The 17,219-nt window shown below is 44.4% G+C and overlaps 1 protein-coding gene across 3 annotated transcripts in view; it reads right to left on the bottom strand.

The window, feature by feature from the left end:
- The window catches only part of zgc:110716 (uncharacterized protein LOC550248 homolog), a 192,569-nt gene that overhangs the window by 113,894 nt on the left and 61,456 nt on the right, over positions 1-17,219 (bottom strand). For all 3 annotated transcript variants that reach the window (XM_048608729.1, XM_048608731.1, XM_048608730.1), the window contains exon 2: positions 10,027-10,073. In XM_048608729.1, the coding sequence (XP_048464686.1) occupies positions 10,027-10,073 (47 nt within the window). The remainder of the gene's footprint in view (positions 1-10,026; positions 10,074-17,219) is intronic.

Below are 17,219 nucleotides of genomic sequence, written 5' to 3' on the forward strand. Positions count from 1 at the left end.
GGCAGGCTGTGTGTACCGTGGGGCCTGAGCACGGGGCGGGAATGTGGGGGTGGTGTATGGGTGGGGTGTATGTGCAAGAAGGGGTTGTGGGATGTGCGTGTGTGTGTGCACATGTGAGAGAGTGTGTGTGTGTCTGTGCCTGTTCCTGCACACGCGTGTGCGTGTCTGTGTCAATGTATGTATGGGGAAAGGGGTGGGTGCATGTAGTGGATGCATGTAAGGTGAACATTTGTTGATTTTTCCCCATGACTGCACCACACTGTTGCTGAGAAATGACACTTCCCGCGTGGGAATGCCCAAGGTCTGAAGAACCAACAACTGAGACAGTCAAGTGTTGTGGGTCACTGCCTTGAGATTAGCTTTTACCAGACCCATTCCAGTTATTGGCCCACATAACTGAGTTTCAAATGTCCTGTTGAAATGTCTCACTGAGCAACAAGTATAAACATTATCCCAGTGATTCTGCATGCCTCTTTGAGAAAAGGCCTCTCAGAATGTTCTTGACCAACTTTGGCACACCCTGACCTTGTCACTAAGGAGGCCCTGAAGTGCTCAAAACAGTGCGACCATCCTTTATATCATGATCATATTGTCTATGTAATTCCAGATTAACCCGATTAACAAGATCATTGGATTCTGCTAAATTGCCTGTATTGCTGTTAAAATCAGTGTGCTCCAGACTCTTCCAAGGCTTCAACTTTCAGCTGCTCTCAGTAAAAGTCAAAGAAAAACGCTGGCAATAAACCAAAGAAAACGCCAAATCAGGACCTGAAGTGAAAATCGAATGGTGGATGATGTGAGCAAACCTTCAGATATACACTTGGGGCAATTTCTTCAGTGGATCTCCAGACCATAATGAATGAGGAGATCGAAATGTACATTAAACTCATACAACTGTGGTTCAGTTGCATGACATACAGTCAGAATTGTAACATTATTCTGTACTGAACATTACCATGTTCTCGTCTAAAATAAACAAAAGAACTGCTTTTATGGGACTCAATGACTATACAATTACCACTGGCCTTTAATATTAGGCCATGCATTCTGAACATCAATAAGATATTGCCAGTGATTAAACAGTCCCACTCAGAAATCCTGACAACTCTTAAAGGGTCTAGGCCAGAAACGTCAGCCTTCCTGCTCCTCTGATGCTGCTTGGCCTGCTGTGTTCATCCAGCTCTACACCTTGTTATCTCAGATTCTCCAGCATCTGCAGTTCCTGCTAACTCTTAAATGCCTGTGTGATTTCCATGATAAATGCCCTGTACTTAACTCAAAGGAGAACATACAATTTATGGTCTCTCCCTTTAATTATCAGTATTGAGTGATTCCGAGAAGTTAATTTCTCCAGGCACCAAGTCATAGAGTTGTATAGCACGGAAACAGACCCTTCGGTCCAACTCATCCACGTTGACCAAATATCTTAAATTAATTGCCAGCCTTTGGCCCATATCCCTCTCAACCCCTCCTATTCATATACCCATCCAGATGCCTTTTAAATATTGTAATTGTACCAGCATCCACCACCTCCAATGGCAGCTCATTCCATACACACACCACCCTCTGGGTGAAAAAGTTGCCCCTTAGGACCCTTTTAAATCTTTCCTCTCTCACCTTAAACCTATGCCCTTGAGTTTTGGACGGCCCCACCATGGGGAAAAGACCTTGGCCATTCACCCTATCCAGGCCCCTCATGAGTTTATAAATCTCTGCTAGGTCACCCCTCAGTTTCTGTCGCTCCAGGGAAAATAGCCCCAGCCTATTCAGCCTCTCCTTATAGCTCAACCCTCCAACCCTGGCAACATCCCTGGAAATCTTTTGCTGTACCCTTTCAAGTTTCACAGCATCTTTCCTATAGCAGGGAGACCAGAATTGATGCAGCATTCCAAAAGTCACCTCACCCATGTCCTGTACAGCTGCAACATGACCTCCCAACTTCTATACCCAATGCACTGCCCAATAAAGGCAAGTGTACCAAAGGCCTTCTTCAACACTCTGTCCTCCTGTGCCTCCACCTTCAAGTCGAACAGCAGATACTCTCAAAGCTACTTTGAGATGTTTGAAGACTAACCAGAAATGCACCAAGTACCCTTCTAGGAAATATTGACATTCAGTCAGGGTTCTCTAGATTGATCCTATGCACTACACAAATAATACTGCATCCTGTAGAAAAGTTATTTTCCAAGAAACGCAAATCTCAATTCTTTCATTTTGCAGAAAACAAGGGTAGTGTAATAAACCAACTCATTGCCTAGCCCTGGCTAAATAATCTAAAAAAATGTCAACAACTTGGCTCACAATGAGCAAGACGTTGGCTAAATCTGAACTAAAAACTAATGAGATTAGAATTTTGAGAACGGAGAAGCTGGGCATGTTCTACTTGGAGCTCAGATGCTCTGGAGAGATTCAACAGGTTTGCAAAATGATAGGCTTGTGATACAGCAAATAGAGAGCAACAGTCAGAGGGAGGATTAGGAGAATTGTACCCTTTAAACACAGGGAGCTGAGATAGTCTGGAATGCGCTGTCAGAAAGGATAACGGTAGGATATTTTAACCTCAGCTTTCAGCAGTGAATTGGATAAATACTCAGAAGAAAACATTTGTGCAGCCATGGGGAGAAACAGCAAGGCAGTAGGATAGTTTGTTCAAATTGCTGGAACACAGAGGAGGGGGCTGAATGGCCTCTTTTTGTGTTTTATAATGCGATGAAAGGTGAGCGGAGATTAGTCTAGTGCAGTTAATGCTTGCTTTGTGTCCAGAAAGGCAGATATTTAAGGACAGAATTCTGTCTAAATGCTGAGAGGGTGAATCAGCAAGAGAACATTGTACTTAAAGACAGGAAGCCACATCCAAGTTTGGACATCATCTTTGCATCATAGTTTGGCCTGATCACAATGCAACCACGTCAGCCGTGAGTAGTCCATGTCCCACCCAGAGCTGGGCAACAGACATACAGTTTATCAAATAAGTCTGGAGTGAAAAAATGATGAAACCACCAAATGGTTACAAAAGTTCGTCTGATTCACGAATATCCCCAAGGGAGGGAGACTTGCTCACCTTCCTCAGTCTGGATCATCACGGAGTCCAGGCCCACACAGCAATGTGGTTGGCTCTCAGCTACCCTGTGAAGTGGCCTCGCCAGCTGTTAGGCTGTGGTCAAGGGGGTCATTCACCATCACATTCTCAAGGGCAATTAGGGACAGGCAATTGTTGCTGCTCAGGCCACTTTTATCCTGTGAGTAAATAGAAAAAGCGATGGGAAGAAACTTTGGAGCTGCTTCTCTGCTAATAATCAACAATTTTGCCGAAAAAAGAAAAAGTGCTCCAACTTTCAAAACAGAAGATACAGGCAAGAAGATGGCTAGAGGTAAATAAAGAGATTCATTTTCAAATTTCATCTCCAGATTAACAGACCTGACTTTATACAGTACTTGTGACAACCTCAGGATATAGTATCACTGAATCCCTACACAATGTGGAAGCAGGCCATTCAGCCCACACCGGCCCTCCAAATAGCATCCCACCTAGGCTGTCCCCTCCACCCTCTCCCTGTAAGCCTGCATTTTTCATGGCTAATCCACCTAGCCTGCACATCCCTGGACACGATGGGTAATTTAGCATGGCCGAACCACCTAACCATCTTTGGACTGTGGAAGGAAACCGGAGCTACTGGAGGAAACCCACGCAGACACGGGGGAACATGCAAACTTCACACAGTCGCCCAAAAGTGGAATCAAACCTGGGTCCCTAGCTCTGTGTGGCAGCAGTGTTAACCACCGTTCCGCCCTACAGCATGTTACACCTAAAGAAGCACAGTTGAACTGTTATTTAGCAAACATGTCAGCTCGCTTACCATTGTATGGCTCCACAGACAGCAATGGAATAAGGATGAGATCTGTTTTACTGACGCAGTTAAGAAATAAATATTCATCAGCTCACCTGGGAAAACCTGGCTGCTCTTCTTTCAAACAGCACAATGGGATTTTGTATGTCCATTCCCAGGGCAGCTGGCACTTCAGTCTAATGCATCAGAGTCACACAGCACGGAAACACACCCTTCGGTCCAACCAGTCCGTGCCGACCATAATCCCAAACTAAACCAGTCCCACTGCTCCTGACCCATATCCCTCCAAACCTTTTCTATGCATGTACTTATCTAAGTGCATTAAATGTTGCAATTGTACCCACATCCACCACTACCTTAGGAAGTCCATTCTACACGCAAACCACCCTTTGTAAAAACTTTGCCCCTCATGTCTTTAAATCTCTCTCCTCTCACCTTAAAAATGTACCATCTTGTGTTGAAATCCCCCCTGTGCTAGGTAAAAGACAACTACCATTAACTCCATCTAAATCCCTCATTAATTTTATAAACTTGTATCAGGTCACTTTTCAACCTCCGACACTCCAGTGAAAGTAGTCCCAGCCTTTCTTGATAACTCTAACCTTCCATACTAAGCAACATCTATAAGACAGCACCTCTGTCACTAAAGTGCAGGCCTCCGTACACACTCCATTCTCTGGAGTGGGGCCTGATCTTCAGAATCAAAAGCATGAGCTGTGCCACTGAACGCAATATTTCAAAAAGATGAAGAATGAAACATGGATAAAGCTGGAAACAGAAAAGGAACAAGGCAAATACTGTTAAAATGATTAACGTTTTGTCTTTTGATCTATCATGGGATGGGAGGAACAGATTTGTTTTCATTTGTTAGAACAAAGAACAGTACAGCACAGGAACAGGCCCTTCAGCCCACCAAGACTCCACCAACACACGGTGCCTTTTTAAACTAAAAACCTTCTGCCTCTACATGGTCCAAATCTCTATTTCCTGCCTATTCATGTATCTGTCAAAATGCCTCTTAAATGTTGCTATTGCATCCAACTCCACCACGACCTCTGGCAGCACATTCCAGGCACTTATTACCCTCTTGTGTAAAAAAAAAGTTGCTTCTCTCATTCTCTTTAAACTCACCCCTTTTACCTTAAGCCTATGTCCTCTAGTAATTGACATCCCTACTCTGGGGGAAAAAGGCTACAACTCTCCATTCTATCCAGGCGTCTCATAATTTTGTAAACTTCTACTAGGTCATCCTTCATCCCTCATCCTTCAAGTGAAACCAAACCAAGTTTGACCAATCTCTCCTCATAGCTACTACCCTACAAACCAGGCAACATCTTATAGATCGTTTCTGAATCCTCCCCAAAGTCTCCAACGTTGGCTATTCTCCAGACCTCTGGGACCTCACCGGTGGCTAAAGAGATTTGTGCAAGGCCCTATGCAATTTCCTCCCCTGTCTCCCTCTGCATTCTGGGATAGATTTCATCACAGCCTGGGGATTTGTCTACCTTCATGTACCTAACACCACCTCCATTTTCATATTCACATGCCCGAGAATATCAACATAGCCCCCATAAAACTCACCAACCATCACTTACTTCTCCTTTGTGAATGCCAACAAAGTACTCATTAAGGATTTTACCCACTTTCTCCAGGTCCACACATAAATTCCCTCCTTTATCCTTTAGTTGTCTTACCCTTCCCCTAGCTTTCTCTCTTGCTCCTTATAGATGTTGCAAACACTTTGGGATTTTCCTTAATCCCATTTGCAAGAGATATTTGATCGTACATTTTAGCCCTCCTAACTCCTTGTTTGAGTTCTTTCCTGCTTTGTATTCTTTAAGTGCTCTATCTGTCTTCAGTTACCTAATCCTTACGTATACCTCCTTTTTCTTTTTGACTAAGCACTCAATTTCTCGTCATCTAAGGTTCCCACATCTTGCCATCCTTATCCTTCATTTTCACAGGGACATGCTGGTCCTGAACTCTAATCAACTGGCCTTTGAAAGATTCCCACATGCCAGATGTGGATTTACCCTCAAACAGCTGCTCCTCATCTCCATTCCCAGTTCCTACCCAATATTGTGGTAGTTAGCATTCCCCCAGTTTAATACTTTCACCTAAGGACTACTCTTATCTTTATGTATAAGCAACGTAAAACTTATGGAATTATGGTCATTGTTCCCAAAATGATTCTCCTCTGAAACTTCGATCACCTAGTTGGGCTCATTCCCCAATACCAGGTCCAGCCCTTCCCAAGTTGGGTTATTTATATATTATTTCAATAAACTATCTTGGGCACACTTAACAAATGTCTCCAATCCAAGCTCTTGGCACTGAGCGAGTCCCAGTCAATACAGGGCAAGTTAAAATCATCCACAACAGCCCTGTTAGTTTTACATTTTTCCATAATCTGTCTACATATCAGTTCCTCTATCACCCGCTGGCTGTTAGGAGTCCTGTAGTACAATCCCAAAGTGATTACACCCTTCCTACTCCTAAGCACTACCCATATGACCTCACTGGATGAACCTCCAAGATGCCCTCTCACTGTACAGCTGTGATATTCACCCTTATCAGTAACACAACTCCCCAACTCGTTTACATCCCGCTCCATCTCGCCTGAAACATCCAAATCTCAGAACATTAAGCCGCCAGTCTTGTCCCCCTCTCAACCAAGTCTCTGATGTTGTAGCAATTACATAGTTATATGTATTAATCCAAGCTCTAAACTCATCTGCCTTACATGTCATACTCTTTCTGTTAAAACAAATACACCTCAGACCGGGGGGGGGGTCCTGCCATGTTCAGTAACCTCCCCTGCCTGTTCTTCCTCTTAGTCTTACAGGCCTTAGTCTCAGACCCTTCTTTGGTCATTTTACTTGCTGACCTATTGCTCTGGTTCCCACACTCCCCCGGCCACATCAGTTTAAACCTTCCTGAGTGTCACTAGCAAACCTCCATGCCAGGATATTGGTGCCCTTTCAATTTAGGTACAACCCGTCCTCTTGTACAGGTCCCACCCGCCCCAGAAGACATCCCAATGATCCGGATATCTAAATCCCTCCCTCCTACGCCAGCTCTTTAGCCAAATAGTTAACTGTACTATCTTCCTACTTCTAGCCTCACTGGCATGTGGAACAGGAAGTAATCCTGAGATTACAAGCCTATAGGTCCTGCTTTTCAACTTCCTACCTGACTCCCTGAACTCCTTATGCAGGACCTCATCTCTCTTTCTGCCCCTGTCGTTGGTACCAATATGGACCATAACCTCTGGCTGCTCACCCTCCCCTTTCAGAATATCCTGTGCCTGCTCAGAGACATCCTTCATCCTGGCACCAGGGAGGCAACACACCATCCTGGAGTCTCGCTTGCAGCCACAGAAACGTCTGTGCCCCTGACTATAGTGCCCCTGTCATTACAGCTCATCAATACTTCGACCCTCCCTACTGTACAACAATGCCAGTTGTGGTGCCACTGATCTGGCTGCTGCTGTTTTCCCCATGTGAGGCCATTCTCCCACCACAGTATCCCGAGTCGAGAGGATAATGGTCACAGGGGACTCCTGCACTACCTGCCCATGCTTACTCCTCTTCTTGGTGGACACCCAACTCTTCTCAGTCTGTGTCGCCCTTACTAGCGGGATAACCAGCTCGCTAAGCATACTATCCACAACATTCTCAGCCTTATGGATGCTCCATAGCAAGTCCACCCGTAGCTCCCGATGTAGCAAATCAGGAGCTGGAACTGAACACTTCCTGCATACATAGCCTCCACGGAGACCGGACGGATCCTGATTTCCCACATATTGCAGGAGGAGCACCCTGTAGGGCTGAGTACGCCTGCCATTTTGAACTTTATCGACTAAATCAACCTTGTTCTTGTCAATGTGGCCATCACAGGCATGGGATTTTGTGTATCCTGTGACTGCAATGGTCTATCTTCGCAGTAAACCATATCAGATCGGCCATGATCTCCGTGAATGGCACAGCAGACTCGATGGGCTGAACAGCCTATTTCTGCTCCGACGTCTTATGGTCTAAACCACCAGCAGCAGTTTGATATGACTTGACTGGCTTGCTAAGTGACAGAGGGCAGTTAAAGGTCAATCACGTCAGTGCGGATTTGGAGTCACATACGGACCATACCAGGTAAGGGCTAGCTGCTTTGCTTCCACCAGGAGGTTTGAACTCTGGGAGTCATTTCCCAGATAGAATATCTGTCTTACATCTGAGTGGTAACATCAAGTTTCACATCAAGGTCAGTGGCAACAAACAACATCAAGCATCCGTCCTGGGAGGCAAGGACTGCTCGCATCCGACCCACAGCCTGAGGGGTTATCCCCAAAGTATTCGATAGGAAATAGAAACAAACTCTGAAATGCAAACTCTTCCATCACACCACAGTAAACTGATTCAGCAACACACTACATCGACACATACAGCTCATATGGACAAGCTCATGTGAACAAGGGTCGGTTTCTGTGCTGCATGACTCTATCCAGTTTGCCTCACGCCACTGCTCTAGCCCTGAAAACGCTTCCCTTTGGAATACAAACCCAATCCTCTTTCCAAGTTACTGTTCAATAAGGTTTGCCGCTCTTTCAGTCAGTTTATTCCAGATCAGAACTCACCACATCAAAACGTTCTCATCCGCTCTGCAGATGTTTGGTCCATGATTTTACATCAGTGTCCTCTGGTTACTGACTAAGCTGCCAATGAAAACAATTTCTCCCCATACATTTGCTTCTAAATGTGTATTATTTTTAAGTGTATTAAAATACACAAATGCAGACACACGCACAAAGTTAGTTCCCTTTTGCAAGTTACTATTTCCCCTCTTGTTTTTTTTCCTATTAAAATCCCTCATGATCTTGACTACCTCTGTTGGAGTTCCCCTTATTGTTCCCTGCTGTGGAATGTTCCCAACTTTTGAGTCTCTCCGCATTATTCGTGTTCTTCATGTTTGGTACCTTTTCAGTAAATCTTCACTGTATCATTCTCCCAAGAGTGAATGTATTGGACAGCTGTGGCCACAACAGTTCGGAGCAACCACTGAGTAAGTCAATCCCAGAATTTCCCAATGTTTTCTAAACGTACTCAACTGTTGAGCACATTTACCCATTTGCTCGAACAGCAATAAATTCCGCACTTAGATTTCACCTACATATCACACCCCATCTCAATGGCAGCTGGCTTTCGATTAAAAACAGAGTCTGTTTCACACCTAGGAATATTCTTTGAATAAAGTGTGCAAAAAAAAAACAAATGCTCGTTTTAGAGAGAATGCCCAACACTACCACACATCTTCCTTTATCATTAACTAACACAAACATACACACACACTTTCTCAACTAATTAACAGTGATTTGACTTGGCCAGTTCAGTAATGCAGACTTTGAGAACGGATTTAGAATGCAATGGATTGATGACAAGATTAGTGCAAAGGTATTTGCCAGTACTTATGACAAGTTTGGTTCAAGATGATGTCTATTACAAAACAGGAATGTTCAATGTAGCAGCACTGGAACAGATCATGTACTTGACTTACTTAAAGTCAATTATCATTATAGAGTCATACAGCATGGACACAGACCCTTCAGTCCAACTTGTCCATGCCGACCAAGTCTCTCAAACTAAACTAGTCCCACTTTCCTGCATTTAGCCCATATCCCTCTAAACCTTTCCTATTCATGTACCTGTCCAAATGTCTTCTAAATGATTGTACCTGCATCTACCACTTCCTCTGGCAGTTCATTACACATATGAACCACCCTGTGTGAGAAAACGGTGTCCCTCAGGTCCCTTTTAAATCTTTCTCCTCTCACCTTCATAGTTCTGAACACCCCCACCTTAAGGAAAAGACATTTGCTACTCACCTTATCTATGTCCCTTGTAGAACTCTAGTTACTTACTATTGATAAAACCTAGAACAAGATCAATTTTTGGCAGAAGATGTTACAATATCAGAGCTTAGGAACTGGGTAGAGACGTTTAATGCTCTCCCCAAAACATGAGGGTGGAATAATCTTTACACTGCACTCTCCCATGCAATGGTCTCAGAATTGCTAGGTTTTAACTACTATTTTTCAAGGTGGTTCAAGGTAAAATGCATAACCAAATGAATCACCATCAGCACTACTACAGAGGTGAGGTGAAGGGACTAAGTGACAGTACAGTACCTTCTGGAAGAAGTCTTCACCACTTTTGCCTTTCCCTTCAGCAGCAGCTGTAAAACAAACATTTGGGGTTAAATAAATTCAGCTAAATATTTCATTCAACTCAAAAGAACAAGGGCAGGAGCAAATATTAAACTTGGCAATCTGCAATTAGTTAGAACCCTGTATCAAAAAACTAAGGGCTGTTCTCCTGCCCTCTGCCCCATCATCAGCATCATCATGAAAATCACATGATCACTCAATCAAAACATCACTGGAAGCCTGATCTGACCAGATCAAGCAAAACGTGTAATTTTACACAGATATTTTCCTTCAACATTTTCCCAATGGACTGTTACACCTCCGCTCCTCTCCCCGTACGCGCCCACTCCTCTCCACGTACTCCCTACACATGCCCGCTCCTCTCTGCGTACCCGTTGTACACACACGGCCCTCCCCACTACTGGTACTCCCAAACCTTCAACCCCACACTGTAAAAGGTAGTGGAGTGCATGTAGACCTCAGTGTGTGAACCTGGGAGGGCTTTTTTTTAAATATTCATTCACGGGATGAGGGCGTCGCTGGCCAGGCAGCATTTATTGCCCATCCCTAATTGCCCAGAGGGCAGTTCAGAGTCAACCACATTGCTGTGGGTCTGGAGTCACATGTAGGCCTGACCAGGTAAGGATGCAGTTTTTTTCTTTAAAAAGAACATTACTGAACCAGATGGCTTTTCCCCGACACTCAGCAATGGTTTCATGATCATTATTAAACTCTTAATTCCAGATTATTACTGAATTCAAATTCCACCATCTGCTGTGGTGGGATTCGATCCCAGGTCCCCAGACATTACCTGGGTCTCTGGATTAATGGTCCAGCAATAATGCCACGAGGCCATTGCCTCCCACTTCGATGCAGTTGATACAATCATATCTGGAGCCCTGGATTAACTGAAGTGAGCTTAGCAAATTGCCACGGATTCCATTCTTCCGCACCAACCCTGACCCCCACCCTACCCTTGCTCAGAGTGTCTGGGTGAACAACTTGAGGCTACTGCACTCTGGTATTTCTGCCACCCTCACTGTTTTAGCTGGCACTCAGAGGCAGTCCCCTCAGAATATGAGTGAGTGGGCTTTGGAGAGGGAGGGGTTCAAGAACAATTTTAACCATGGAAGTTGGGGTGGGGTGCATTGGGAAGGAGGCAATGAGAAGCAATACCCTGAGAAAGAAGAATTTTTTAAAATAAAAAAACAGGGCAGTAGGGCTTGTGCTTAGCTCAGGAATGTTATATAATGGGAGGTGAATAGGAAATGAGCTGCTACATTGGAATTCTACACTTGGATCAAATATCTGTTTATTTGAGCTCAACCGAACACGTCCATTTAAAATGTAACATGCTCCCCAAGCAAACTTGAGGCCAGGCTGCTCTACACTGTCAGCAGCTAAAACATTCAGAATAGTTTTGCTTTGAGCTGGACTGATCTTGTAGATAATGACAGACAAGAGCAGACCCTCGGAATCCGTGCAGGCCGCCCCATGCACACAATTCCGGAGAGTTCTGCAGAAATTTGGAGGGCGGATTCGGAAAAACGAGGATTTCTACTTTTTTTTTGTTCCATTTGGCTCCAAGTCAAAAGAGTGCCAACTGGCTCCCAGGAAAAGCCTAAAGATCAGGCAAACAGCATTAACTCTCAGACCCCCAAGCAAGAGCTCTCCGTCTGTGCCAGCTCTTCACAAGTCAAAAAGCATTTCGGGCAGCATCGTTTCCAAAACTTGACTCTCTTTGGAGACCGCAAAGTATGCCCAAAAGGCCTGCCTGCTGAGGAGGAGGGATGAAGTGCAAGGAAAAGTTGGGGTCAATTGAATAAGTCTGCGAGGTAAAGGGCCAGGCTTTCACCCAGTGAGAAAAGGAGCCCATTGCTCCCACATGATTCCAGAATGAACCAAACTGAAATAGACCCTGTGCAAATGTCTGTGTTAACAGCTACTGCCGCCCATCCGTGATCAAATTCTGCTCACGTCACCTCTTGAACCCCTTTAGTTACACCAATTTCCAGCTTGAAACTAGAAACATAGAAAAGAGGAGGAATAGTAGGCCATTTGGCCCTTCCAGCCTCTCGATCGCAACTTTATACAAATTATGGGGCCAAGAACCTTTCCAATAGTGCCTGGCATCAGAGCAGAAGTCTGGAGGAGAGATCGGGGTCTTGGTAGACTCCAGCTTAGACTGACTGCTAATACAGCAAGGATAAGTATTTACAGTGAAAAGTGCTGTAAAACTAAATTGTTTTTAACCTGTGCAGTGTGAACAAGGCTCTCCTTTGGTCTGTCTTAACAGATCCCAAATATTATTCTTTGCACCTGCATTCCATTTCATACACGCACATCATCAGAATGGCTACTAACGTTGATGCGTACTTTTGAACGGGCTAAAAAATCTCAAAGCACTTGTGTCAGAGCATTTCCAACATTTGATGTGGAAACACAGTAGATAGGTCAAAAAGGCAGGCATAAGGAATGCCAAGGAAGCAGGGGATACAGCGAGAGAAAGTGGGGCGGGGGTGGGGTAGAAAGAGATGGAGCGAGAGAAAAGGGAGGGTGGGGTTACAGCGAGAAAGAAGCACAGAGGGTTTGGGGGTAATTTCAGAGTTTAAGGTGCAGAGAATGAAAGGCTGGGTCACTAATAATGCTGCAATAAAAGTCGGGGTGTGCAAGAAACAAAAACTGGAAGAAATCAGAGATGTAGGAGGGTCACGGGGCTGGAGGAGAACAGGGATAGGGAGGTTTGGAACGTTGCAGGATTTGAAAATAAATGAATATTTTTTAAATTAAATGTATTGCGATATAGGAGCAGGAACCACGGCTATAAAATTTTCCAGCTTTACGTCTTCATCGTCTCTCTCTCTCTCTCTGGAAGGACGATTTCAGCAGGAAATCAATCGAGTGCATCTTCTTACATGTATTTGGCTAATGGGTGTTAATTTACGTCCCTGTAACTTGGAGCAAGCTGAAATGTAGTGATGGGGTTAGAAAAGGCTGTTTGTCTTTGCAAGTTAAAACCAGTAAAAAGCGTATAAAGATTGGGTCCAGATCTATCCTTCAACACTGGGCTTACAGGAGCCAAGGAAACTATTCCTGAACTTTAGACGCACCAATTTAAGTTGGGCAAAGTGAGCTGACGCAGCCTGTCCTTTTCGGTCTTCTCACTACTACCTTCATCAAGAGCTTCATAGATATTGACAGAAACTGGAACCATAGAATCATAGATTCTTACTGTAATGAAGAGACCCTTCAGCCCATTGAGTCTGCACTGACCAAAATCTCTGAATCAACACTAGTTCCACTTTCCAGCATGTGGCCCACATCCTTGAATGTTATGACATTCCTAGTGCTCATCCAGGTTCTTATTCAAAGGTTGTGAGATTATTTGCCTCTCCTACCCTCCCAGGCAGTGTATTCAGATTCCCACCATCCTCTGGGTGGGAGAGAAAAAATTTTCCTCAAATCCCCTCAAAACCTCTTGTGCTTCATTGTTAGTGACCCCTCAACTCAGGGACAGCTCCTTCCTATTCATCCTGTCCATGTCCCTCATATTCTTATACATCTCAACCAGATCGCCCCTCCACCTTCTCCGCTCTACAGAAAACAACATGAGCTTATCCAGAGATAACAAGACCTGCAGATTCTGGAGTGTGGAGCTGGAGGAACACAGCAGGCCAGGAAGCATCAGAGGAGCAGGAAAGCTGACGTTTCGGGTCGGGACCCTTCTTCCAGCCTCTCTGCACAGCTGAAGTTCTCCATCACAGGCAACATCCTGGTGAATGTCCTTTGCACCCCCTCCAGTGCAATCACATCCTTTCAATTGTGCGGTGACCAGAAGTGCACACAGTATTCTAGCTGTGGCCCAATCAAAGTCCTGTACAGCTCCAGCATAACCTCTCTGCTCTTATAACTGCTAAAGGCACAGGTATGCCTTTCTAATGATCCTAATCAACTGCCCTGCTACCTTCAGGGATTTGTGGACAAGCACCCCAAGATCCCTCTGAGCTTCTTAGAACATAAGTAATTTATTGTCACTTGCAGTTGTTTCTTTACAAAGAAAATGCAGCGACAACTGTTTAAATTGTCATACCACAGCACCTATACTAATAATAGAAAGCATAGATTAAAAAAAACTTTTAAAATTTAAGACAAAGTCCATCTTAGTTCAATTCACGGCTCCTGGATTCGGGAAAAGACAGTTTCGCTGCAGAAAGCTGCCAAAGATGGTGCTGGAATTCCGAGCTGCAAGACTCCACAGAATTCCTAAGCCTCACCGATCCTGGGCCAGAATGCATCGCGGAAGCTGCCTACAGGAAGTGCCCTGCCATTCATTGGAAGAAGGAATAAGGAAGGAATAAGACAAGGGAGTATTCAAAGTGCATCATCCCTCACTTTTCAGGATTAAATTCTATCAGATAATGATCTGTCTATCTGACCTATCTGTCTATACCTTCCTGTAACCCAGGACCTTCTTCCTCACTGTCAATCACTCGGCTCATTTTTGTGTCATATGAAAAATTACTTATCATCCATCTCTTTCCCACAACCTCACACTTTCTTCTATCATCTTTTATGTATATCATGAACAATAAAGGGATCCAGCACTGATCCCTGTGGTATGCCACTGGACACCGGTCTCCAGTCACATGAACAGCCTCTACCACCACCCTCCGTTTCCTACCACTTAAGCCAGTTTTGGATCCGACTTGTCAAGTTACCCCAGATCCTATTTGGCTTTACCTTCTTGGACAAAGATTTTGCTGTAAACTGCATCAACTGCACCAACTGCACTGCCCTCAGCTACGCACATTATCACCTCCTCAAAAAATTCAAGCCAATTCCAGGCTGACTCTCCCTGAAATTGGGATTGGTGAGATTTTTGTTTCAAGAGTTGATTCTTGGAGCTTGGACATCACTGGCAAGGCTGGGGCCTGCTGCTCACTTTTTAGTGTCTTGCAAAGTTGAAAGTTGATTAAATTTTTAAACTGCTGGCAATGGCTCGATACAACGGAGTGATTTTAATGGGCCACTTCAGAAGCAAGTCAAGGACCATATATTTTGATGTGAAACTGGAGTCACAATAAGACCAGAATGAATAAGGATAGCAGGTCTCCTTCACTGATAGGATGTTATTGACAGATCTTTTACAACAATCCTATTATGTCATGATTCACCATGTCACACCATGTGCTCAAGTTTCTGGGCTGAATCTGAACTAATAAAGGTCAGGGGTCAAACATTTGATTGGATTTGTTATTGTCACTTGTACCTAGGTACAGTGAGAAGTTTTATTTTGCATGCAATACAGGTAGATCATAGGGTGATAGAACATAGCAAGGAATACAAAGTTACAGCTGCAAAGAAGGTGCACAGAACGCAAGATCAACATTAGATTTGAAATTTGAGAGGTCCATTCAGAAGTCTAATAACAGCTATAAGTTTTTGAATCTTTTGCCTTACGGAAGAGGTTGGATTACAACTGGGGTGGGAAGGGTCTTTGATTATGTTGGCTGCCTTTTCAAGGCAGCAAGAAGTGTAGATAGAGTCAATGGATGGAATGTTGCCTTCTGTGATCGACTGGGCTGTGTTCACAACTCTCTGTAGTTCCTTACGGTCCTGGGCAGAGCTGTTGCCATTTCAAGCCGCGATGCATCCAGATAGAATGGTTTCTATGGTGCATGTATAAAAATTGATGAGGCTCCTCATGGACAGTGCTGCCAGCTGGGCCAAAGCAATTTAATTGGAGCTGCAATCAGTCCTGGTATAGAAATATAGTGGGGAAACATGTTCTACAGCTCTAAACATCACAAAAATACAGAGTGTGAAATTCACAAAGAAGAATCATACACACAAAGATTTGGATTCCACGTGAAATTTCTCAGACTGCCAAAGATATACTTAACCAACTGCGTAGTCTTTGAGCTAACTTTCAATTCCAGCACTCCAACAGTGTTCAAATGAATCATACTCATGGCCAGTTCCTTATAACTGCATGTCAAAACAATCATGCTGTTCAAACATTCCATCCATTCAATAAGCCTGGAGTATCTTTCTGCATTGTGACAATTAAGTGGTGTTCCCACTTAGAGCCCAAACAAAAGTTGAATTGATAAGATGAGCCTGCACTTTCACTGACTGAAACTCAACCTGTGGTATGAAATACCTGGAATAGCATCGCCACAGGCTAAACAATGACCTCTTCTACAGTGAGGGGTGAAGTAACTCTACAGAGGCCAGTATCCTGTCACCAAGTCACCCTTTATTTACATGTGCATTGTGCTTGACGCTGGCCCAGCTTCCTCAGAGGCTCTGACACTCGTTTTGATATCTGTCAGCCAAGTCTTCCTGATTGGACTAGATTAACAGCCCCAGTCAAGGAACCTATTCTAGGAGGTCCACCTGGCTCACCTTGTTACAATCTCTATAGGGGGCAATCACCAGGATTGACATCAGATCTCTGCAAACCACTGGGTAGCAACCACTGTGCCAACCCACGTATTTCACTTAAACGTGGTATAAACATGATAGGAGCAACAGTAAATCAGCACAGGAGCATCAAGAGGGATCTATTATGTTGGAACCATTAGTTCTATATAAGCCAGCAATCTGTGAAAACTATAACATTGGGGGAACAGAAATTTTCCAAGAGGTTTCCGCATTTGACTGTTCCAAAATATTGGTTAATTTCAAACTGAACTAGTAGCAAGGGTGGGCCTTCATAGATCATAGAATCCCTACAATGTGGAAACAGGTCCTTCAGCCCAACAAGTCCACACCGACCCTTGGAGCATCCCAACCAGACCCATCCCCCTCTAACCCACCTAATCTCCACATCCCTGAACACTAGGGGCAATTTAACATGGCCAATCCACCTAGCCTGCACATCTTTGGACTGTGGGAGGAAACCGGAGCACCCGGAGGAAACCCACGCAGACACGGAGAGAACGTGCAAACTCCACACAGACAGTCACCCGAGGGTGGAATCGAACCTGGGACCCTGGTGCTGTGAGGCAGCAGTGCTAACCACTGAGCCAGTGGGGGGGGCGTTGTTGTGAGGTTTTCAATAGGTTACTCATAATGGTTCAAGAGTCACTAAAGAGCAGTTTTAGAGTGAGACAGAGACAGAGGGAGAGAGACAGAGAGAGAGAGAGAGAGAGAGAGAGAGAGAGAGAGAG

Source organism: Rhincodon typus, chromosome 20 (assembly GCF_021869965.1).
Source record: "Rhincodon typus isolate 14 chromosome 20, sRhiTyp1.1, whole genome shotgun sequence".
In the NCBI taxonomy this organism is placed as follows: Eukaryota; Metazoa; Chordata; class Chondrichthyes; order Orectolobiformes; family Rhincodontidae; genus Rhincodon; species Rhincodon typus.